This window comes from Mauremys mutica, chromosome 14, assembly GCF_020497125.1.
Source record: "Mauremys mutica isolate MM-2020 ecotype Southern chromosome 14, ASM2049712v1, whole genome shotgun sequence".
Classification (NCBI taxonomy): domain Eukaryota; kingdom Metazoa; phylum Chordata; order Testudines; family Geoemydidae; genus Mauremys; species Mauremys mutica.
This window is the reverse complement of record NC_059085.1, coordinates 38,666,284-38,690,479: the sequence shown is the minus strand read 5'-3', so window position 1 is coordinate 38,690,479 and position 24,196 is coordinate 38,666,284. Positions and strand designations below refer to the sequence as shown.

General features: G+C 44.9%; 1 protein-coding gene across 2 annotated transcripts in view; it reads right to left on the bottom strand.

Moving 5' to 3' along the window:
* CRISPLD2 (cysteine rich secretory protein LCCL domain containing 2) overlaps positions 1-23,588 on the bottom strand; it is a 44,241-nt gene extending 20,653 nt beyond the window's left edge. The window contains exons 1-9 of one of the 2 annotated variants that reach the window (XM_044987294.1): positions 23,163-23,588; positions 22,556-22,812; positions 15,361-15,675; positions 8,957-9,075; positions 6,961-7,093; positions 5,978-6,093; positions 3,276-3,376; positions 1,287-1,445; positions 240-300 (exon numbers count right to left, since the gene is read on the bottom strand). In XM_044987294.1, coding sequence (XP_044843229.1) covers positions 240-300; positions 1,287-1,445; positions 3,276-3,376; positions 5,978-6,093; positions 6,961-7,093; positions 8,957-9,075; positions 15,361-15,594 — 923 coding nt within the window. In that variant the 5' untranslated portion in view covers positions 15,595-15,675; positions 22,556-22,812; positions 23,163-23,588. The remainder of the gene's footprint in view (positions 1-239; positions 301-1,286; positions 1,446-3,275; positions 3,377-5,977; positions 6,094-6,960; positions 7,094-8,956; positions 9,076-15,360; positions 15,676-22,555; positions 22,813-23,162) is intronic. The other variant, XM_044987295.1, reaches the window with a different exon arrangement.
* Between the last annotated feature and the right edge of the window lie 608 nt (positions 23,589-24,196).

The following is a 24,196-nucleotide window of genomic DNA, read 5'->3' as shown; positions in this document are numbered from 1 at the left end:
GGTTATCATAGCCGTTCACCATTTCGAGCATGAAGTAAATGGAGTCACCTTACTGCTAAACTTGGCCGACTCATCATTTGTATTAAGAGGAATGAAAGACTTTTTTCATAGGGATTTAGACAGCATTTGGATTCTAGTCACAGTCAACAGAACCCAGCCCACTCCATGTTTGCAAAAGCCAGCCAGGTTTAAGGCGGCCATATCCATGACCACTGCAGCAGAAGTCGATAAAACGTTACCTGTTGCATGTTGATCCTTTGCATTTGTCCCTCATTTTGGTATCACACTTAATGACCTGTGCTAGAAAAAAAAAGGGGGGGGAGGGGAGGAAGACATAAGAGATGAGAATGCAAAGAAAAAACTGCCCAGAGATAAGTGATAACTCAGGTACATGACATGGTCTCCAGGACTACTACTGTGTGGGAAGATTGAATTCTTATCACAGAATAACTGGTCAGTAGTGAACTTCTAACTCAGAACAATAAGCCTGAAGTAGTTTTACATCCATCACCTGGCCACTTTATTGTCACTTTAGTCATTCCTTTTATCACAAAGGTGTCTTTGTAAATATTAACTTGACGGAAACATTTGACATCAGAAGACTTCAATTTACAACCGAAAGACAGTGCTTAGCACTCCTATCATCCACTTAATTATAGGCTACCCACATTCCAGTAGAGAGACTTGAGAAGGATATGCTCACTCCCCTCAATAGATCACTCTTTAAATTACAATGATTAGAAAAACCTTTAAAGAGATACTATCAATTCCATAAATATTTCAGCAGACCTTGGCAAGCAGAGCTGGCCCCCCTTCTCCCTCTGGACAAAATCCAGAAAAGATGTCAAGGTGGTGAATTCCGAGTTTAAAATAGTTCAAATGAGTAAAATAGTAAATCACGGAAAAATAAAATGCCTAGATATGAATATAATCTAGTGATCATGGCCAAGATTTTCTAAAGGTGCTCAGATACTATAACGATGAGTGTGATAGAAGAACCAGAATAGACCAACTAGTGATTTTGAGTGCCTCAATTCTTGGGCATCCAGCCCGAGATGCTGTAAAGAGGCCTACTTTTCAGGGTTGTCTGAAAAATCAGGCCTCAAAATATTGCGTCAAAACAAGTTGGCCAAAAAAAATATCCAATTATTTTAACTGGCCCTCAACACAGGTTTGCACTGGAGGCTTCTTGGCATCTCATTCCGCATCCACACACTTGCGCGCACACACTCCTACAGGGATATTTAAAAGCTTATAGGATCTGGAAGACAAAGAAGCTCTCTTACTCATGAAACTGTCCGCGGTTGTGGTGACTTTCTTGATCTTGGTTGATTTGGTGGGTTTGGTCACCCGTTCTTGCACCCGCACGTGTTTTTCCTCTGTAATTTGTGGGACCTCCACTTCGTTAGTCTCATCCCGCTCAGGCTTTTGTACGTAGTGGTCATCTTATTGGGTCGGGGGAGGTAAAACAATATCCTGGCATTAATAGCAAAGTCAGAGGAGCTGCAGGAGGACTGATATTTCATGGAAGAGTCTGTTTGGTTTGACAAAGATCTATTTCTAAACGACTGGAAACTCAACAAAATGCAAAGTTAAATAATACAGAATGGGCCAGATTTCTAGGGTGGGTAAAGTACCAGGAAAAGAGGCCTGGGTTCATACCATTCATTTACTCAGTATCTAAAGCACTGCTTAAAGAACTAAGGTGTAACTGGTTGAAGTGATCTGTCACTATTAGTTAGAATGCTGATAAGTGTGTGTGAATCTCTTACTATTATTTATCATGCTATTTACCAGTACAGCTTTTACTCGGTAGAGGAAAAGGTCAGTCCTCTAAGAGAGTCAGGCATATTAACTGGAGACTATCAAGAAAGGATCCTAACCAGTTAAATGGTCAGGTGGCTAATGCCCTCCCTCTCTCATGCAGGTTGTCCTCCTCAAAACTACCTTCCCGATCCTCATCATAGATTTATTCTGTCCACTCTGAAATGAAGGTCCTGGTAGTGTCGTCATTGCTAGGTCAAATCAAGCTACTCAGCATGCACTACTCATTTCTCCTTACTTTGCTGCAAAGTTAATGCTCTTGTGCCCTCTGAGGATATGTCTACACGGCAGGTAGACACCCGTGGCTGGCTTGTGCCAGCTGTCTCGGGCTTGTGGGGCTTGGGCTCTGGGGCTGTTTCATCACAGTGCCGACTTCTGAGCCCAGGCTCTAGGAGGTGGGATGGTCCCAAAGTTCGGGCTCCAGCCCGAGCCTGGAAGTCTACACCGCAATTAAACAGCCCCACAGCCTGAGCCCTGCAAGCCCAAGTCAGCTATCATAGGCCAGCCACGGGTTTTTAATTGCAGTTTAGACATACCCCAAAGTCCATAGTTAGGGGGGGGAAAGCTCCAAAGTGGTGCTAGCTAAATCCACTTCCCCTGACTTGCCCTAGCTGAAACCTCACTTTGCTTACATCCCCAGCAATGAAGAGAGGAATGATACAGACAAACTGATGACTGATCTGGTAGAGGAATTTCTCTCTCCAGCTGTACAGCCAGTGGTCTCATTCCATTCTCTCTTTTCTCTTCCATATGGAAATCCATTGCATACCTGCACTCCATTTGCTTCTTCATTGCTCAGGCTACTAAAAATCAAGCACCTAAATTGATTTGGGCCCAAAATCTTTGCTTTGAACAAGTCTCCAGGGAGTTTGTCTGCATCTATGAAAACAGGCACACTCCTTCACAGAGGAAAAGGCTTCTCTAGATAAAGAAAGAAGATACCATCAACACACAGCTCCAGTGCATCCTCTATTTTAAATGATATGAGCAATTTCACTGATGGTTTCAGAATAATAGTTTTCATTTACTAAATAGAGCACCATTTATAGAGCAAGCCAAATGAGAATGGTATTGCTTGTACCTACAACATACACAAGCCTAAATTCATTGGGACAAACTGATCTCATTTACACCGGGGTAACTCAGAGACACTTCCTTGAACTGATGGAGTTACTCTGGATTTACACCAGTGCATACAAGCAGAATTTGAGCTCTAGGTTTTAGGGAGTTACATGGCATTCCTGCTTCAGACATTCTCATATAGTACCTGCTTCACCTTATTCTGTATGGTGAATTAAAAGCATACAAATCTGTAACTGATTTTAATGAAAAGTTTCCAGAAACATTTATTTTCCAATTTCTCCATACCACACAGAAAAGGACCTAGGTGAGATCATTTGCATTTCCCCATGATGCACTGAGCTGAGAGAAACAGCTTATTGATCACCTACCTTTGTAACAGAGGTTGTTCTGGCAGCTTCCTCCATAGCTCGGTGGGCATTCAGAGCAGGGCCTGCCATTTTTATAAGGAGCTTCTCCAATCCAGTTCCCCCTGAAAAAAAGCATATGAGAATTTTTTTTCTGTTAAATAGCCTCTATGCCACACACACAATTCCCTTCCTGCACCCCTGAGCTTCAAGGCACTGAGGAACTGTGGGAAATGAATGTTTCCACTGTACTTCTATGTTACTAGATTGCTATAAATATAAATAGATAAATAAATAAATAGACTTTAAGGTCAGAAGGGACCAATATGATCGTCTAGTCTGACCTCCAGCACAACGCAGGCCACAGAATCTCACCCACCCACTCCTGTATCAAACCCCTAACCTATGTCTGAGCTATTCAAGTCCTCAAATTGTGGTTTAAAGACTTCAAGGTGCAGAGAATCTTCCAGCAAGTGACCCGTGGCCCATGCTGCAGAGGAAGGCGAAATGGCGAAGGACCACCAGTCTCTGATCCTTCCATGAACATAGTCTGCAGGGTTCTCACGATAACTCAGCAAACTAAGTAAACGCAGCACAGTCAGGGCCGGTGCAACCATTTAGGTGACCTAGGCGGTCGCCTAGGGTGCTGGGATTTGGGGGGGCACCATTTTCTTCGGCAGCGACCGCGGCAGTCGGATCTTTGGCCCCCCCGGTCACCGCCGGCATTTAGGCGGAGGGAGCTGGGGCAGGGGAGCACGGGGAGGGCCGCCTGCAGCAAGTAAGGGGGGGGCGGCACCCAGGGGAACTCCCCGCCCCAGCCCCCCGCTTCCCTGCCTCCTCCCCAAGCACGCTGTGGCTGCTTCACTTCTCCCGCCTCCCAGGCTTGCGGCGCCTAAGCTGATTGGCGCCACAAGCCTGGGAGGTGGGAGAAGTGAAGCAGCGACGAGGTGCCTGTGCGTGGAGCAGGGGTGAGCTGGGATGGCGGGGGTGCCTCAGGGTGGGGAGCTACCGCAAGGGGGCGCCTCAGGGGGGTGGAGGGGCTCAGGGTGTGGGTGCGGGGGGGGGCAAGGTGGAAGTTTCGCCTAGGGCGTGAAACATTCTTGCACTGGCTCTGAGTACAGTACAGTAGTTTCCCTTCTGCTTCACAACTGGTTAGTCACAGACTGGTATCTGCCTTTAGCTCTCTCATGTGTGTTCATCGAGGTGATCAGAGCCACAAGTCCACTATCAGTTCTTTGCTCTCAAGATTATTCCATCAGCTACACAGGCCAGCCTGGAATGCAACTTGTTTCTATTTAAAAGCTGTTCCATTTTCCAACCTGAAACTGCCTCCAAACAGAAAAACACAGGGCTTAGCCTGAGACATCAGAAATACTAGTCATGGTGAGCGCTCTAGACAATTTGCTGATGTCTCTAGACAACTTATCTGGGAACGTTTATCCTCACACCCCATTTTCTAATGACTCAAAACCCCCTCAGTTTTGCCTCTGGTACCACAGCTGCATTCTCCACAGTTGTGGTAATCACTGCAGACTGACTTGCAGCTATCTCACATAAACTTTAAAGGGTCACCGCTGCAAGTCTGTTACTTTAAGGCAAAGGTTTCACCTCATTTCACTTCTAAAAGGCCTGTTTCAGAAGGGTGCATGCGTGTGTGTGTCCTCGGGAGCCAAAAAATCTTACCACATTATAGGTGAAACTGCGTTATATCGAACTTGCTTTGATCCGCTGGAGCACGCAGTCCTGCCCCCCCGAGCACTGCTTTACCACGTTATATCCGAATTCGTGTTATATCGGATTGCGTTATATTGGGGTAGAGATGTATATATTTTATATATATATATATATATATATATATATATACACACATCTCTACCCCGATATAAAAATATTATATTACACTTTTACATTAAAATCCTATGCAGAAACTCCAGAAGAGTCTTATATTTGAGTATTTGTCCATTCTGCCGTCCTGAACTGACGATACGCAAAGCAGTTCAACCTTCTCCTGAGAAGACACATATGGTACAATCCGGCATGATGACGAGTTTCCTCAAATTCCACTCCATTCCGTAGGAGATAAAGGTGCTCAGTATCTCACGGGAGGGCGGGCTTACTGTTGGACTATATACCCATAAGATTCCCAACAGATTTCACCACAACAAACTGTGATGACTGTGTTTCCCCCACACCTTAATGCTCAGCAGAACTCAATGGAGTCTGCAATCAGAGTCCCTTCATGTATATACTGACTTCTTTCTCCAGATCTTTCAGTGTTGTGTTGCCTTTCTATAACTGTATTCTAAACTCTATGCTCTCTGGGACAGGGGTGTCTTTGATATTTGTGTCTTGTGCTGCACAGGGCAGATTTCTAGGGCCTAACAATTAAATCTGAAACAATATTAACATCAATATCAATTTGTGACCCAGGCCAAACCTCTTACTAAAATCTTGCCACAGATGCATTCATTCTAAGGTTTTAAATGTAACTTCCACTTCTAGAAGAAGCCCAACCCAGGACTGGCTCAATCCTGAATGCTTGACGGTAACTGTAAGCTCTCTGGGGTAGAGACTGCCACTTGCTACATGTCCGTATAGAACTTAGCACAACGGAGCCCCTGATTGAAATCTCTGCACCAGATTCTATAATTGTTAAGCAACTTGCCAGGATGCAGTTTTAAGAGTTTGGGGGGGAAGGGGTAAGGAACATATTGTGTCTTCCTTACTTGGGAGAGTAGTTGCAGACCAGGTAGACGGCATTCTCCCAGATTTCTCCCCAAACACTCATCTGTTTGCAGACATTTACAGCACAGCCAACCTTGTTTGTTGTGGCCCAAACAATCTGAAAGTGTAACACAGACATTTTAAAAAACAGAACGCCGCAAAAGGCACATTTCGATCAAGCATCCTGAGTATATTTTCATAATGAGTAGTATCTACATCTCCTCCCACCCCCGCAGACAGGCTGGGATACAACTTTTATAAGAAGTGACGCTGATGCCACTCTGTCTAATGCATATTCAGTACGGGTTTCTTCCTTCTTCCTTATTTGTATTTCCTCGCTCTACTAATGTTGAGGTGCCCTTCTCCTATAGTTTAGTATATTAATTATCTTAATTTATTATCATATACATCAATACATTGTCATGGCACTCTTGTGGTCAGACATCTGCGGAGGTTCTATCCAAAAGCTGGTATTAGCTCACGTTCCTGTGGCTGGCTGGTGTCGTTATGGACAAAATTCCCCCGAACACACTCTATTTCCAGTTCCCCAAAACACAGGAGGTGACTGTTAGGCCGTTTATCGGTGCCAAAGTTCACAGGCTTCAAGCCTTATGCTAACTGCTGAAGCCATCATCGTACAGGATACAGGCCTATAGGTGCCTTGCATTACTGCTGAATAAAATAAATGCTACTGCTGGTTTAATGCTAACAGATCCCGGCCGTCGGTGGGTGGGATCAAACCTGGGACCTCTGGAGCTAAATACATGGGCCTCTACTGCATGAGCTAAAAGCCATGCAGCTGTTGGCTAAGGCTGCAGAGCAGACTCAATCTCTCTAAGTGGTCTTGGTGCCACTAGATGGGACAGAACACCACACCCATGAGGTGTGTGGGTTACACTAGCGCTGTGGGCTATGTGGAGTGTGAGGGAACACACCAAGTTCAGACACGGAACTCAGGACTTCATGTTTCCTTCCTCTTCCTTACCTGGGTATAGTGAGTGCACATTGCTCCAGAGCATCTTTCTGGACACCAAGGGTCACATTCGTGGGGATACGGATAAGTATAATCTTTAACTTCGTCATACCAAGATTGGACGTGGAAGGCTGGAGAACGATACCTGAAAGACCAAAGATACATGACGAGCTGGATCGCTAACTAGAACTGTGGGTTTTCAACCCAACCTCAGCACGCCCAGGTCCCCTTTTGTTAATATGAAATTGTCAATAATTTGATACAGGATAATTGTGAAGTGAGTTCACAGTGCAATGTGGTGCCATCTTGGTAAGGAGCTGCAACTTTAACAAACAGAGGAATCACAGGAAATTGTAGAAAAAGCCACCGTCATATTTTGACCAATGACAAATCTCTGGTGTTTTACATGCAGGCAAGTATTAGGGACCGTTTCTTTAAAATCCATGACCCAATCGGACATTCTGTAGTATTTATAGGTTTAACTTTCTCTTCAAAAGCCGTTGACCTGAAATGTCCCCTTGGCTTTTCCACTCAATTACAAAAGACTTCTAGTTTGGCAGAAGGTTGTATTTTGAAAGTAAACATCAGCTAGAGGTTGCCAAACATATTAAACAGAAAGTCATGTACCTATTTTACCACTAGACAATTCATTACATCTGGAAGTACACTCATGTCCTCAGCAGCCATGCAGTAGGCACGTGTGGTATGTGGTTCGGGTGTGCAGCGCACTTGTAAATGTGGTTTGTGGCACCATTGCACAGTGATCCGTGCTTCTGTTGTGAATGTCAGCATAATTATTTAGACAGACACTCACACACACAAGATTGGGACGGGGGACCTACAGTACGTGATTAGCCCAAGGTCATTCAGGAAGTCTGTAGTGGAGCCCAGGTTAGAACCCTGGCCTCCTGACTCCCAGTCCTGTACGTTAACCACAAGACCGCCTCCTCCCTTGTTACTTCAGTTTGTACAAAAAAAAAATGGGCCCAATTCTGATGTCACATCAGTCTTACACTGAAGAAACCCTGTTGACTTCAACTGAGTTTTACAATGGGCATAATCACAACCAAGCCAGTTACGTTAATGATGAAAGGAAAAGATTTGCCTAATAAAACACAAATTATGTTCTGATTCCGCTAGCTCCTTTGTAAGAACAATTAAGGCTTTAAAAGAAACACTAAATTCACCCTTAACATCTGCACCAGATGAGCTCCAATTTAGCCGTTGGTTGAGCTCACAACAGCTTATCTGGACAGACTCCAACGTGGTTCATTAGGCCAACAATGCTCAGGAGAACGACAACAAAGAAACAGATTGCCATTTGATGAGTCTCTGCAGTGGAAAGCGCCAGGAGCTGGCACAGCAATCCATGTGGATGCAGAAACACAATAATTTCCAAAGTCCCAGGTTTTTTTCCTGGGAGAATAAAACAAACTATTTGCTCACCTAGAATTACATGGCCATCCGCAAGCAAATACAAAGTGGCTGCAGTAAAGATAAATTGGGAAGTGAAAAGGGAAATGTGGTGCGATGCACTTAGAGGATTTATAACAGTGTTCAGACCTAGTGGGAGTGGCCAAAAATGGTTCCTGAGAAACTTCTTTGCTGGTTAATGGAGAGAGCAAAGCTGCGTGAAACAGGGAGTCAGGGTCCTAGATTCTGATGCCAACTCTGCCACTGAGTCTCTGTATGACATTGGGCAAGTCCCTTCACCTCTCTGTGCCTCACAGGTAAACTCACCAAACAGTGAGGTTTGGTTAACGTTTCCTAAGCATGTTGGGAACTGCTGGCTGAAAGGCCCAATCGATGTCATTACTGTATCGGTTTCACAGAAGCAACAAGAAAACACTTATCGCGTCGCCGTCCCCAGCTCCTTTTTTCCAGCTAGTCAAGTTCTTTTTACTAAATATTGACAGGACAAACCTCCCAAACTGTCAAACAGGGCGAGACCCAGAATGCCACTATGAACAGATATGGCACATTAGACACTCAGCGTTCCATCTCTTACCTGCCCCAATGAACAGCCAAATTCTGACCAATGGACATAATGAGGCTGGCAGGTCCATGATCCCAGATGCACTCCTGGGCCCAAGCCTCAGCAGATCTTTCCAGCTCATCATCCCAGGTCTGCGTGAGAATCAAAGAACAGATCCATTGACAAATACTCTCAGTCTGAAAACCTCTTACATTAGACTTAGGTTATGCCTACGCTACACAGCGCTGGCGGCATGCAGGCTACGTGTAGCTACATGCGCAGTGAAAAGCAAGCTGCTTCCACACTATGATGTGTAGCTACACATATCAATGAAAGACTCCAGCAGCGGGACGCTACATTGCTAAAAACAGCAGTGCAGACGGAGATGCGTGGCTCAGGTGAGTAGACAGCTATGTAGATATGTACTCAGGTACATACCCACCCCTTCAGGTGTGTCTTTACTTGCCCCAGCTATGCCTCATGGTCTGCACTGCTATTTATACTCATGTTAGAGGGGCTACCCATGTCTGTACTCTACATGCTGCTGAAAGAAGCATGCAGTGTAGACATACCTTAAGAACCAAGAGACGGGACGAGCAGAACCTATGAGGGTTAAGACTTACACATGGTCCCCAGCCCAGCCTCTCAGACCTAGTATTATGCAATGCAATGCAGGGCCCTGACCTGGGAGTGACTTCCCCATTTAATAAAATGGAAATGCAGGGATCCAGCACAAAATAGTCCCACTTTTCAACGTCTGGCATCGCGCTTCTTGGGAGGTACCACATATGATCAACTCTAGTTCGGAGCTGCTGATTCTTCGGTGCAATGGCGCGAATGTGGGGTGAGGGTCCAAACTTAACATCAGCTTATTCCTCTCAACTACCCTTTTGTGCGCAACTTCAGTGTGGAGTGTGCTGTTCTCTGAGCTGATTGCAGTCTATCATGAACAAATTTGCTTAAAAGTGGATTTTTGGACATAGTAGATAGTGCTGTGACGATGAATTGCAATGCACTTGCGGTGTTTAATTATTGACAGTCCTACTGACTACAAAAGTACTGATGGGAAATTGTATTGGGATTAAAATGTTGCTGCACGTGTCCATAAATAAAATAAATCATAGGATCCAGAGGCAGAAAAGACTTAGTAGTTCATACCTAGCCCACCCAGGCCAACACAAGATTGTTCCCTATTGAACATTTACCGTTTTTTGGACTGCATAGGCTATGAATGAAAACATTACTTTTTTCTTAATGTACCAGCAGATCCTTCCATTTTCTTCCTATCTTCCCCACTGGGCCCAAACCTGTGAGGTGCTTTGCTCTCACAACTCTTGCAAAGGTCTATGGAAGCTGAGGGCACTTAGGATCCAGCAGAGAGACAACTATGATGGCATCTGAGCAACTGAACATTTAGTAGGGTGACCAGACAGCAAATGTGAAAAATCAGGATGGGAAGGGGGGCAGGTAAATAGGACCCTATATAAGAAAAAGACCCAAAAATCAGGACTGTCCCTATAAAATCGGGACATCTGGTCACCCTAACATTTAGGGGCAGAGTCTGGCAGTTACATTGTGGCAATGCAGGGTCACACCACACTGGCCTGAGAGAAACGCAATGTCTCCTGGAGCTTACCTCACACACAGAGGGAGTATGACCACAATGCACTCTCTATTCCAGCCATCCGGCTCCACTGGCCAATAAGTGAGTAAGTAGAGGGCCATGGCCCTGGTCATCCCTGCCCCTTTTTGGGTGACTTGTTGATTCAGAACAGAAACAACAACTGCGGTTGGCCCTTGTACATGGACACAAGACTCCTTGTGGTCTGCCTCTTTGTGCACCATAGAAACACCAGCCGTTATCTGACGCTCTTCAAATCCAATCTAAAGCCACCGAAGCTCTCACAAGATCCTAATGTTCCTAGTATTTCAGAGCTTTCCACCAGGGCCCTCCAGAGTGCAGCCTCAAAGGCAGTTGCTTTCCAAGTCTCCTAATTTAATGCAGAGACCACAGGACATGAGCAATAGACCGCTACATGGAAATTGACATGAACATATGTGCTACATCTTCCTCTGGTGTCTATGGATAAAACAAACCAATACAGGCAAGAGACACTCAATGAAAGGCTGGGAACGAGCTTGGGGTTTTTTAGTGGATTCATGCTTGATTCGGAGATGCTTGGTTCTGCCGGCATCACATTACAAAACCATGCTATTTAAATTAGAGCTGCCATTTGCTTCTCTTTCAACATATGAATGCCTTCAGGAGACTGGAATGATTCCAAATGCAATAAATATATCAACAAAATAGACTTCAGACTGTTCTCTGAAGACCCCTTAATGCCAAATACTCAAATCAATATCTAAGATCAACATTAAAGCCAGAACTGCACTAACCACCTACACTCACTGTGACTTATTTAAATTCACTCTTTGGCAATCTGGAAGAGCCTGAGTCTAGCAATTTGCAGGGCAAGATGCAAGACACATTAATTCAGGGGTTCTCAAACTGGGAGTCGGGACCCCTCAGGGGGTCACATGGTTATTACATAGGGGATCGCGAGCTGTCAGCCTCCACACCAAAGCCTGCTTTGCATCCAGCATTTATAATGGTGTTAAATATATTTAAAAGTGTTTTAATGTATAAGTGGGGTCACACTCAGAGGCTTGCTATGTGAAAGGGGTCACCAGTACAAAAGTTTGAGAACCGCTGCATTAATTAGTTTTAAGTGTCAGCTTTAAGGTGTTTTTTTTTTCCCTTTTTTCTTGTGTTCAGACTAACTGCCATAGCAACAGGCAGCTGTAACCCAGAGAAAGTAAATACGTATCGTATATTGGTGAATGTGACTGCACAAGTCTTCACTGTGGTGGATACTCTCCAGGAAACAGTTTAAAATGTGCTGGTGGTCAACATGATTCAAAACAGTTTTGAACACTTTACTTCTGGAGACTTGGGATAGTTTTTGAATGAAGTTAAGGACATAATTATGTACACAAAACACAAGCACAGTTTACATAAACAATCACCACAATTTGCACATACAACCACAATAAGAGCATGCACAATTAGGCATGAATTTGCTCACCTGTCCTGTTTATAAATGTGACTTTTGGGTTGGAATGCTATTTTAACTCACACAAGTAACTGGCTAATCTCAACCAACTCCACTGCTGTGGCAGGACTGGTGTGGAATTGGAATAGCAGATATTCTACAAGGTGGTTTGAGGTGCATTGGCAGAACCTTGGACCAGCTTGCTTGCCCCGCCTAGTAATATGATCCCCTCCACGTTCATGATTAGTAATTTCACTACTTTTAATCACATAGAGCAGTGGTCCCCAACCTTTTTGTGGCCAGTAGCACATTCATGTTTTCAGAAGAGTGTGGCGGGCGCCAACAATTTGTCAAGGCTTATTTTGTATTTGTACATTAAGTAATATGAAAAACATCATATTTAATATAACGTAATATATGAATCCAGAGAGAAGCTGCGAGGACAGAGAACACCGGTGCCTGCAGCCCCGGAGTTCTCTGTCCCCAGCAGGCGCAGGGCTGCGGCTTCTCTCTGGCTTAAGCCATGGCCCTGCACCTGCCAGGGACAGAGAACACTGGCACCCGCAGCCTGCAGCTCCGGAGTCCTCTGTCTCCATCAGGCACGGGGCTGTGGCTTCTCTGCCCTGCTGGGTACTAGGCGGGCGCCCACGGGCACCACGTTGGGGACCACTGACATAGAGGAAGGACAGGTTAACTCCACGTGCAAGGGAACCAAGATACTTTCCTTCTAGGAATACAAGTAGCCCAATCATTTGTAGCCTGTTCATTTGTTGGAAAAATCCATTGAGAACTGACTGACAATCCAGCCCTTCTGGGCAAGGTAAGAGTTTTGATGTTCATTGCTGCTGACTAAGCCAACCTAAAGGTTACTGGTCTCTTAGAAGCTGCTGCTTATTTTTCAAGGTTTATTATCAACATGGAGCTTGTTTTGTTTTGGCCGTAAGCCATCACCATTACTACTGTTCTATAATAAAAACGTACAGTGGAAGTGTATGTACTAAAGTTGCAAGGTGGTTAGGGTAATCTTACTTCTGGCCAGCTTCATCTGGAAGAATGTACACTGTTCACATCTGGCCTAGAACAAAGCCTGCCAAAAGGGAGCCATGGAACTCATTTTCCATTAACACTGAATACCACTGTTAACCTTGAACTCCATTATCCTAACATGGACAAGCAAAACAGCTTGCACTGCACTAGGTTATGGCTTTATTGAATTTCTATTCTCTCTCCACTCTACTGTTACCCCATCTGCAGACATTTTTTCCCTTTGCTTGAATCATTCTCTTGCTTCATTTATATGTATAATTGTTCTCAAACAATAAAGAGTATATGTTGCTCATATGTTATTGAACTGGCTACATCATTTAATTTTGGTATATGTTGGATAATAAGAGATAATGACACTGCAGATGAATATCTCCATTTCCTGGAAAACATCAGCTCTCTGTGCAACTTTAGGTCATTTAAGTGCATCAGATACAGACATGGGATAATGGAGTTTCACAGCCAACACATGGATGCTGTTAGCCAAGAACCCATGTTCTACCTACTTATCCACAAATTAATGCCAAGTCTTCTCCTATGAAGAGTTTGCTACCGGCATCAAATTAAAAAAAAATTAAGCCTTTAGCCTCTCTCTTTCTGTACAGCACTAAAAACAGCCCAGCATCTTAAATGAGCAAAGGCTGAGACGTGTTCTGTTTAAAACAAAGGATTAAAGTTAACTTCTCACTCAGAATGCGTGCAAGGATTCCCGAGGAATATTAGGTAAACATGAACACATGAAAGGCTGATTATAGTCTTTCCAAGTAGCACCGTTTTATACCCAGCTTCTTTCTTCACAGCATACAAGGCTCTTTCATTTGTACAAAGTCACCCATAAAACCACTAGAAAAGCACACTGAGCAAAGACAAACATAAAACAGTAACCATCCTGGACGAGTAAACAGAAGTCAGCCAGTGAACACTCCACAACTGAAGCACTTTTAGATCCCCAAAGCCAATGAAAATGCATTTGGCTTTCTTGCATTGCTTTGTGTTTACTTTCTTGGACTCGGTCAAGCCACATCTTCCCTTGCAGTATGTTACAGGCAGCCCGCAGAACATCGCAGTCTACTGAACAACAGGGATACAATAAAACAATTCTTAGGAAGGACCGTAACTCTCTCTCACTGACAAAGCAGCAACAATTAATAGCGAGGAACTTGGCACTCTTAAGACTTATCTGAAGAGCTGATGTAAAAGTAAAGAGATATAATATTGCCTTTTCTCCCTTACTCTTCCTCCCTGTTCTCTTAAGGCAGAGTTAACATTTATGGCATTCAGTCAAATGGCAAAAGGTATTATTAATAAAAGATGCCTTTTATATCACATGAATCCTTTTTACACACTGTCTCCATTACCAGCTCACTGAATCAATCCAGAGGAGACAGACTGTCAAACTGGTGCTATTTTTGCAGTAACAATATTTGCAGGAGAGATAAATGCACAAAAATTACTACCCTCTGTCGTTCTCTGATTCCACAGTATTTTGAAGACACCCCAGAAAAAGCTCAAGGTAGGGCCCACGGCGCTGTATGGAAAGCTCTATGGTGAAAATGTAGTCCTCTTAATTGCTGCTGCTGGTAAAGACACACTTAACACTGACTTTTCAAGGGCTCTCTCTGGAGTGAGAATACACATTGAGTATATTTTGGTCCCTTGAGCTCAGGGGAAAAAGAAAAAACCCACCATATACCACCAGTTCATCTACCATTGACCTCAATGGGAGGCTTTCTAAAGATTTTAACAGATTGGGCCTATATTGCAGATGGAGAAGTCCTGATCCTCTAAGGTGCTGAGCATCTCCAACTCCCACTGAAGTCAATGAGAACTGGTGGTGTTAGCCTATCACCAGAGGCACTGGGCCATAACTACGGCAAGCCAAAGAATCCAAGCAAAGGTGTGATTACTGTAGGTGAGTAAATGCTTCTCAGAGATGGCTGGTGTGGCTTCTCTGTGCAGACAATGGCATTCCACAATGCCAGAGTCTTAAGCGGCTGAAGCTTCAACAGGGAGAATGGAGGTTAAATGTTAGGGAAAACCAGGTACTTGGATGACATTTAGGTATGGAATAAGCTGCCAAGGGAGGTTGTGGAATTGCCATCAATGGAGACACTCACGGCTAGACTAGAGAGTACTGAGGGTGTTTTATGAATAATGAAATCAGTCCTGAAACTATGCAGTGGGATGGACTAGTTGACCCACTAATGGTCCCTTCCAACAAAAACAATTTAGTGGGATAAGATAGCTCCAGGAAACCACTAGCAGAATTTGTTACTGTCCTCTGGCCAGAAGAAAAACTGACGTGGTCACCCAAATTTCAGTACCAATAGTTGAACTCACCATATATTCCATATTGGAGGCTGAAGGATAGACTTCACCTCTCAGCTTGTTATGAAGCATCAAAATCTCCTCTTTGTCTGACCTTGGAATGGCTCTCTTGGCTCTGGAGTGATATCTGCTCAAAATGCTCTCGAAGTGCGTGCCATTGGGCAAGAAAAAGCCTTGCGCTTCATGCATCAAAACCAGTAAACATCCAAGAGGGAGGAACCAAGACAGGGCAGGACTCATGGTCATTCTCTACTCAATGGAAGTCGAGATGAAGGAGATGGAAGCACTCTGGTTTTCTCAAAGGCAGCTCTACTGCTCTGTACAGATCTGGAATTCAGGTAGGAAACAAACAGTCACTTAATCTACCACTAAAGAACATTGACATCCCATAGAATTTCCAAAGAGGCAAGAGACCTTGGAATCAGATGCACAATAAAGGAGTGATGCTGAAAGCTAAACAAATTATTTTCTCTCCTACACAGCAGTGATGAACCTCAATGTTTCCCATGTCACAGATAGGATGTCCTGTCCTATTTCCTTCTTAAATTAGGTATTATCTAGATTTCACACTGAATACTCTGTTTCCATATCTATCCACTTCCACATCCAATCATTGGGGTTATATGGACTAATTAGATATGTCGTTGCACATGAATTTTGCAAAGCCAACCTTTTTGCCTGCACCTCCTTCCAGCATGCCCACCAAGGAGGGAAAAGAGAGCTGCATCAATATTATGTGCTCATAACCTCTTTGCAGCCCATTCCACATGCAGAATCTAGAGGGACCCAATACAGCTTCAAAAATGGGTGGGACTACGTGGGGGCGGAGCACTGTCCGGCCAGCCACAGAATGCCCATAGAGGCAGATGGGGAAAATTGAATTTTCCTTTGGAGTATATATAGATTCTCCTTTGAGGTGTAATTTGTATCCATCAGGGTGAATCAATGCCCAGGCCCTTAAACTATCCCATAATCCAAGCTGTGCCTTTTCACGTATGCAGGGTGAGCAATGACACATTATTTCTTCCAAGTGTCGTCCTTAAGGAGGAGAACAGATCCTAACAAAAGGGAAAGCAAACTTCCCCAGCAGCCAAGTCACAGAGGTCAGACATGAGCTACAGCTATTTCAGAGGCCTCCGCCTGCCAATAGACTCAGGCAGAGCCTGCTGCCAGCTCCCAGAATCTGTGTATGTTTATGTGAAAATGTCATCGTAATATCAGAGCAATCAAAATTTCCGTCTGCAAGTGACGCACTGGGGGGTTCTCGCTGACGCTGTTACTGCACTTAGCTAGGACAGAAGTGCAGCCAGATATATGAATTATTACAGATTAGGAGAGAAGCCGGAGTAGACTTCCCGGCCTCCTCTCGAATAGAAATCACTTCTGCACTGCTCGGTTGCCTTGAGTCAGCCTGCCTTTAGTGGGGAGGGTTAACCGGAGACGAATGCTGGCCCTAAGTGTAAATGTGCTGACTTGATGACGGTTTGAATCTCCAGCCTTGATCAACCATGTCCTCAATTGCAAGGCCCCCTCTCTCCCTCCTCCTTCAGACGCACCTGCAATCTTCCAGCAAATTCTCCACCCTGATTCTCATCATGAATAGCCCACGCTTACTCCCTCACCTGAGAGCCATTTGTCTTGGCTTATATAGATCCTCGGCTGTCTCTTACTAGAGGTTTGTCCGGTTGGCTGTGATCTCAAGTGGGGCTGGTAACAGCTACCATCATAAGAATAATCCGTAATAGGGTTTAAACATTCACACTGCACATCTGACAGCGGAACTCTCCAGTCCCCTCTTCGTAAAACCAAAGTGGCGAATAAAGGCCTTCCAATGTTATTGCATGATGCTTGCACTAGAGGAACCACCATGCCAACGGGAACAACTGTATGTCAGGGCAGCTCCACAAAGAGGGAATATTCCAAGAGATGCAGCCTTTCCCTAGTCAAAACTATCCCTAATGCTGTCATTTTAAACATCCTTTTGTGTGACAGCTGTTAGAGCTCTTTCCTGAATAGGCCCCCAAATATTTGCTTTAGGTGATGGCTCTGCAGTTTTCACTGTTTAGACTTACAGCATTGCAAATGACCACTACATCTTCCCCCACTGCGTGTTTTAAAGCAGGGGCGTGTACAGCTTGATATTGTTAAACATGTTTGGAATAGGTGATTCATTTTCTTTCTTGCTGAGTGTTATGTCTCTAGAGGGGCAGCAGAACTGCTTTTGATGGTGGAAACACATAAATCAGAGCATGCTCTATATTTAAATCTAGAAATATTTTGCTTCCAATCTAATGGAAATGCAGCCAGGTGTGAACAACATCCTTTTAGGCTGGGGTGCAGACACAGCACACAATTATTTTGATGATGATGAGGCTCAGAATGCAAAACATAAAGGATCTAATTTTCAGAGGTGCTGAGCTCCCACGACTCCAGTTGAAGTCAAGGGGAGTGTCAACCCCCTGAAAATCGAGAACAGGGCCTATGTCAGGGGTGGCCAACCTGTGGATCCGGAGCTGCATGCGGCTCTTCAGAGGTTTATATGCAGCTCCTTGCATAGGCGTTGACTCCGGGGCTGGAGCTACAGATGCCAACTTTCCAATGTGCCGGGTGGTGCTCACTGCTCAACCCCCGGCTCTGCCCCAGGCCCTGCCCCCACTCCACCCCTTCTCCCAAGGCCCTGCCCCTTCCCCCGAGCCTGCCATGCCCTCGCTCTTCCCTCCTCCTCCCCATCAGAGCCTCCTGCACATGTGAAACACCTGATTGCTCCAGGCGGGAGGCGCTGACTGGTGGGGCTGCCGGCGGGCGGGAGGCGTTGGCGCTGATGGGGGCCTGCTGATATTTTGCTGTGGCTCTTTGGCAATGTACATTGGTAAATTCTGGCTCCTTCTCAGGCTCAGATTGGCCACCCCTGGCCTATGCTGTCCCGGCATGTGTCTAGCACAATGTAGCCCAAAACCCTGACTGAGCTACTGTGACACAAATAAACAACCAACCACTAATAAATTTTTCCTAAGCAAGTGTTAAGCAGTTGAGCTGGGCTTTGCTAAAGCAATGGAGATCACGATCAAGTCATGCAAAGAAAATGTCTTAATTACTTCACTAGAATAACCTCCTTGCTTTATAGAGGAAGTGTAACGTGCAAGCATCATCCCCATTCAGTGTTTCATTGGTTAAATAGAGGTTGAATTAGGCCAGTACGATCCTTAAAGGCAAACAACTTCCAGTTTTTTAAAGATAAATATTGTTTTAACCTCATTCTCTTCTCAGCTTTGTTTGCTGGCACAAGCCCCTCCATAAATGAAGCCTAACTGGCTAAGGGCGGAGGGGGAGAGAGGGGGGGGGGATGAGCTGTTACTTTTGTAGACCATCTGGCTCAATTCAGGGAACAATTCCTACTTTCAGACACTTCCCTAAGAGGTTTGAAATATAGATGATCTGCCATGGCTATTTACAGTGTGGCTATTTCTTATGAGCCATTTTCAATGCAGCCTGCTTCTTAGCTATGGTGGACAGAAGCAGACAGCTGGCACAGGCTGCTGCAGTTCTACCTACCGACCTGCAATTAACTCCCTTTTCTAACCAGGGGCCCCGTCCCCCACACAGTGAAGGTACAGAAATTGCAACTTGCGAATCAGCTGAACCCTCTGACGGCCCAGAGACATACCAAACCTGTTACTATGCCATGAAGTCAACATGTCAAGTCCTCAACAGACCCTTGGCTACTTTGCTCAAGCCCTTTCAGCGGCTAGTCAACACGGTGTAACAGATGGTGCATTATTCTCCGAGTCCTCTCCTCTGCTTGTGAATTAACAGCATTATCCCCGTTCCCCAACTGGGCTGCCTTGAAACCTAGTTTTAAGGTTGGAGGATTAAGTATTCAGTCCCTGCTTCAAGTATTTGACTTTCAGGTAGCGGGGAAAGTATAATTTCCAGCACTCTAGACAAATCACCCACTGCATCCTCTGTGCATGTGCATCCACAGGATCACTGATTTCAATTAAAAATCAAGGTGAGATTTAATTTCAGTGGGGCTAGAACTTGGCCCAAAGACATTCAGTGGCACCCAGTTTCCCAGATGAAGGGAATTCCCTGAACAAATAACTCTCTGGCATACCAAGGAGGGTATGGAATGATGGGTGAAACGGAGGGAGTGCCAGAGGGGGGATATAAACATGCCAGCACAGTAGGTGGTTACCCTGTTGATAAGCTGACAAGGGTCCATCTTGCCCAGTAGCCGGTCACTGACCGTGGCCAGGACAAGATGCCTCAGAAATATTTAAATTAAACAGGGGACAATGGCAAAGACATGGTTCTATTATGCAGGCAAATACAACACTCCTTTGTATAGTAGACGCCCATGGGAATTTGGGTGGGCAAAGAATACAAGAGCAAGCCCTCCTCTAGGATCCATTTGCCCCAGAGTGGTGTTCAAGCTCTTCTTAAAAAAAACCCAGTCCCCAATTCAGCAACTCCGTTAAGTAACTGGTGAAGTCAGCCCCGGGTTCGAGAGCTTTGCTGAATCACGGCTCCAGATATTCAGCTTTGCGTCTCCAGGCTGCACAGATCACTGGCATCCCAGTTGTGGAAACTCTTATAAGCTTTGGACGCACATTGTGTGCATGTTGGAAGTTTGACAGCTACTTCAACCACTGTCCCAGCTGACTAAACTTTGCTTTATTCAGGGGAGGGGAGGAAGCATTTCTATGACCTCTTTTCAAATGCATCAGGCTCATGGTATCGATGCCATGTTAACATCTGGGACTGATCAGAAACCAGTGAATCGGCAGAAACTGTCTCCTGACTGTCCAGACGTGAAGGCATCTCACAGGCAAAATATACAGGAACTCCTCACTTAACATTGTCCTGGTTAAGGTTGTTTCATTGTTATGTTGCTGATCTATTCGGGAACAAGCTCATTTAAAGTTGTGCAATGCTCCCTTATAACATCCTTTGGCAGCTGCCTGCTTTGTTCACTGTTTGCAGAATTCTTTGGAAGAGCAGCCCCTCCTTGTGGGGATTAGAAATGGAGGGGGGGAGGCGGCAGCCCTCTGCCCCCATCAGCTCCCTATAAGGTATGTGGCTCAGCAGCTGCCCAGCAGCAGTTCAGGTGTCCCTCCCCCCACTGCAGTGCTGCTCCTGCCCTGCCCTCTGCCTTGGAGCTGCTCCCCGGAGCTTCCTGCTTGCTGGGAGGGGGAGAGGTGCTGATATCAGGATGTCCCCCCTCTCCTGCCCCCCCACTCTGTACCCCCTCTCCACAAAGCGGAGGAGGGGGACAGGGCTCAGGGACAGAAATGAGGCAGCTTGCTGGAAACTGTTGTTTCCTGTCTGAACTGGCTGTTCTGCTTAAAGGGGCAACGTACTTGAAGTGGGGTTAGCATACTTAAAGGGGCAATGCATGTCTCTTTCTCTCACTCATGCATGCACCCCCCAGCACTTTGGAAAGTCAGCACCTGTGCAGCCATGCATGTGCTGTCAGGAAGAGGGAGTGGTGCGCTCCAGTTGGATAGCGTGGGCTCATCATGTTCAGTTTTTGCAGGGAAGTGTTTGTAGCTACTGCCCTGCATCTATTGTGTTTCCTCCCTCCTGCCTGAGTCGATGCTGCCCTGTGGAGTATGAGGCTACATTAACAACAGCATATTAACCCTTGAGGGCTCAGCCGAGCGCTAGTTCATCATTTAGTAGCAAGGCATTCCCTGGGAAATATCCCACCCTCTTACTCCACCAACTCAACCAAGCTTCACAATCATTCATTGTTGTGTACAATATTAAACGGTTTTAAATTGTTTAAAAAACTTACACTGTAAATGTTTATAATGTCTTATCTGGCAAAACAAATTTCCCTGGAACCTAACCCCCCATCCCCTATTTACATTCATTCTTATGGGGAAATTGGATTTGCTTAACATCATTTTGCATAAAGTCACATTTTTCAGGGACATAACTACAGCGTTAAGTGAGGAGTTACTGTATTATAACTGGGGACAAAGGAAGACATATTTTCTGAGATCTGAGGAGGTCATATTTAAATGGGCTTTGAAAAGATTGTTCACAAAAAGTTACTTCCGAGACTAATGAAAAGCTTCTGATCTCAGAGAGTAGAAGCATGGGTAACCTCTCGAAGTTACCAAGCAAAACTCCCTACTCAACCCACAGGCAAACAGACACAGTCAGCCTCAGTGTGGTGCCCTCACCAGACCTTAATGCTTTATTCTTATTGATCTCTAATATATCCCCTAGTTAAATATTAAAGTGGTTGGATTAGCCCCGTGGTTATACATGCTACTGCTGCAAATATTTGCAGCGCCATGGGATACTATACACAGTGAAGGCAGAGGAAATCGGCAAATGCAAGAGTTAACATAGGATGCCAGCAACAACTCAAAATGAGCAAAGCAGAGCCAGCGGTGGATCAGATTTTCACTCATGGAGATAAACTCAGGATTCAAGCACTATGCCCACTGTATATTTTGTGTATGCAGCCTTGGCTTTTTAGCCACGATGCACATATTTGAGGCTTTACAATGTTGTCGGGTATTTCCCTGCAAACATAATACCAGCAGAATAGTCAGAGTGAAATTACAAATTCGGTGACTTAGACCACGTTGTCCTCTCTACCACATAAAACTGACAAGTCTGTGTTTTCAAGGTCAGAGATAAAACATCTGATCTACCACCATCCTCTCTAGTGTAATACAAGAGGGTGAGTTTCTACCTAAAGCCATAGTAAAAGTTGGTTTTTAAACTGTTAACAGAAGTTACCTGGTTCTACTAGTTTTGTCACAGACCCAGTTTAGATTTATAAATATAATAAATAGTGTATATATAATAATTCATATATATATATATATATATATATAGTTATATATAGTTATAAAAGTTTAAGAAAAAATCAGTAGATATTTTAATAAATGGTCAGACTATTAGAGGTTATAGCATCCAACAGGTCTGAATTATCAATGACACCTTCCACCTATGTACTTATAAGTAACTGTCTATAACACTAGTAATACAATTTATGTAACATCTATTACTTTATTAACCTATTATGAACTATTTATAAATGGAACTTTACTAGTAAAGTGCAATTTTGTATCACACAATCTTTTGGAGACGTTATTAAACATACACATCTGTAACACAGAGATTTTTGTTACACACAAAAAGGTTTTAAACAGTCAAAAATCCAGTGCTAAAACTTAACACTTACCTCTCAAAATCAGCAAGTCCACCAGAAGCTAAAACTCCTCAAAAACCTGCTTGTGGAAAATGAATTATTTATTTTAAATATACCAACAGGGAGGGAGGGAAATGACCGCTATCACTAGGTGCAATGAATGCTAAGGTCTCAGCGCAGCTGGTAGCGATGAATGCTGTTCTCACACAACTTCGCCAGCGATATTTATACTCTCCGGGGTTATGATCATTTCTTGGCCCTCTATGATCTTGGCAACTGCTCTTTATTTTCTGAGAAAAGGAAAAAATAGAGGGTGTCATCAAATCTCTCAGGGCAGCAGGGAGATACCATGGAGCCCAAGAAAACTGAGAATCGCCCTACCAAATGGAGTAATATATCTCACACACACACACACTCACAACGGGGGCGGGGGGATGGGGGCGGCGGAGGAGACAGAGACGCGGGGAAGAGGGACCAATAATTAAAACCAAATGATAATTTACAACTTTTCCACGAAACCAGCTACAAGAATGGGGCTCTGGACTCGGATGGAATTCAACAGTGAAATCCAAGGAGACCACTTAGCTGCAGCCCTTGAAGTTAAAAAAACAGCCCAAAAACAAAAACCCAGACCACTAACTCGTAATTTTCCAGGGATCAGTCGAAGCTGCGGCTCCTCCTGCTCCGGAGCTCCTGGCTGCGAAGGAGAGAGAGGAAATGCGAGCCCCAGCTAAGCAAGAGCCTCCTGCCCGCAGCAGAAAGGGAGTGGGGGGAGAGAAATCAAAGGAAAGGCTTTAACTGCAAAACAAACCAATTTAGATTCAAAGGGAGGGAGGGAGGAAAGAGGGGGGCGCAGCGTAAAGCCCTGCAACCAAACTGCCTTATAAATGAAGCCAAACCAGAGACCTGCGAGCATGCTTCGGCGGAGGAGGGGGGAGAGGTAGGGGACCGCTGCAAGAATGAAAATCACAATTGAACGGTTGCAAATCTCAGTTCATCTCCCATTGCTTTGCTGTCACTTCTCTCCCCTCGCCGTCCCACGAGTCTGCGTCCCAGGAGAGACGCCAGGGGGCGCTCCTCCGCAGTTACTGAGCCCTCATTGCAGGCCTGAAACTGACTACTGGTGGGTGGTGCAGGTCAGCGTTCAGGTTAGGTGAGTGCAGAGCTGGACTGCACTTGCGGACCAACAGGGATGTTTCCAAAGCGCCTGTGTACTTAGCTCCGCAGAGAGGCGCTGCCAGTCCCGGTTCCCTTTCATTAAAAAAGAAGAAACAACAAAATAACTGTGATTGATGGCTAGGAAGCCACCCTGTGGAGTTCAGAGCAATGCGCTGTTCCAAACAGGGGGTTGGGGGCTGTCAAAGGGAATGCTTTGGGCAGAAGAGGATTTGAAAGGGCTGGGGAAACAAACCAGTAATGTCAATGTATTGGTTGAATGAGAGTCCCTTACTCACTCTGTCCAGGGGCATTCAAATACAGAAGGATGGAGGCAAAAAATGTTGGTATGTGTACACACAAATACAGCTCACACAAATACACCCACACCAGAAACAGCCATGGTCTCTTTAAAACAGTCTGAATCATTTTCTGTTTAAAACTGCTGACCAATATCCTGAGAGTTTTATTCTTTTCAACCCTCAATAGTATATCCAGTCAATACTGGTTTGAAGACTG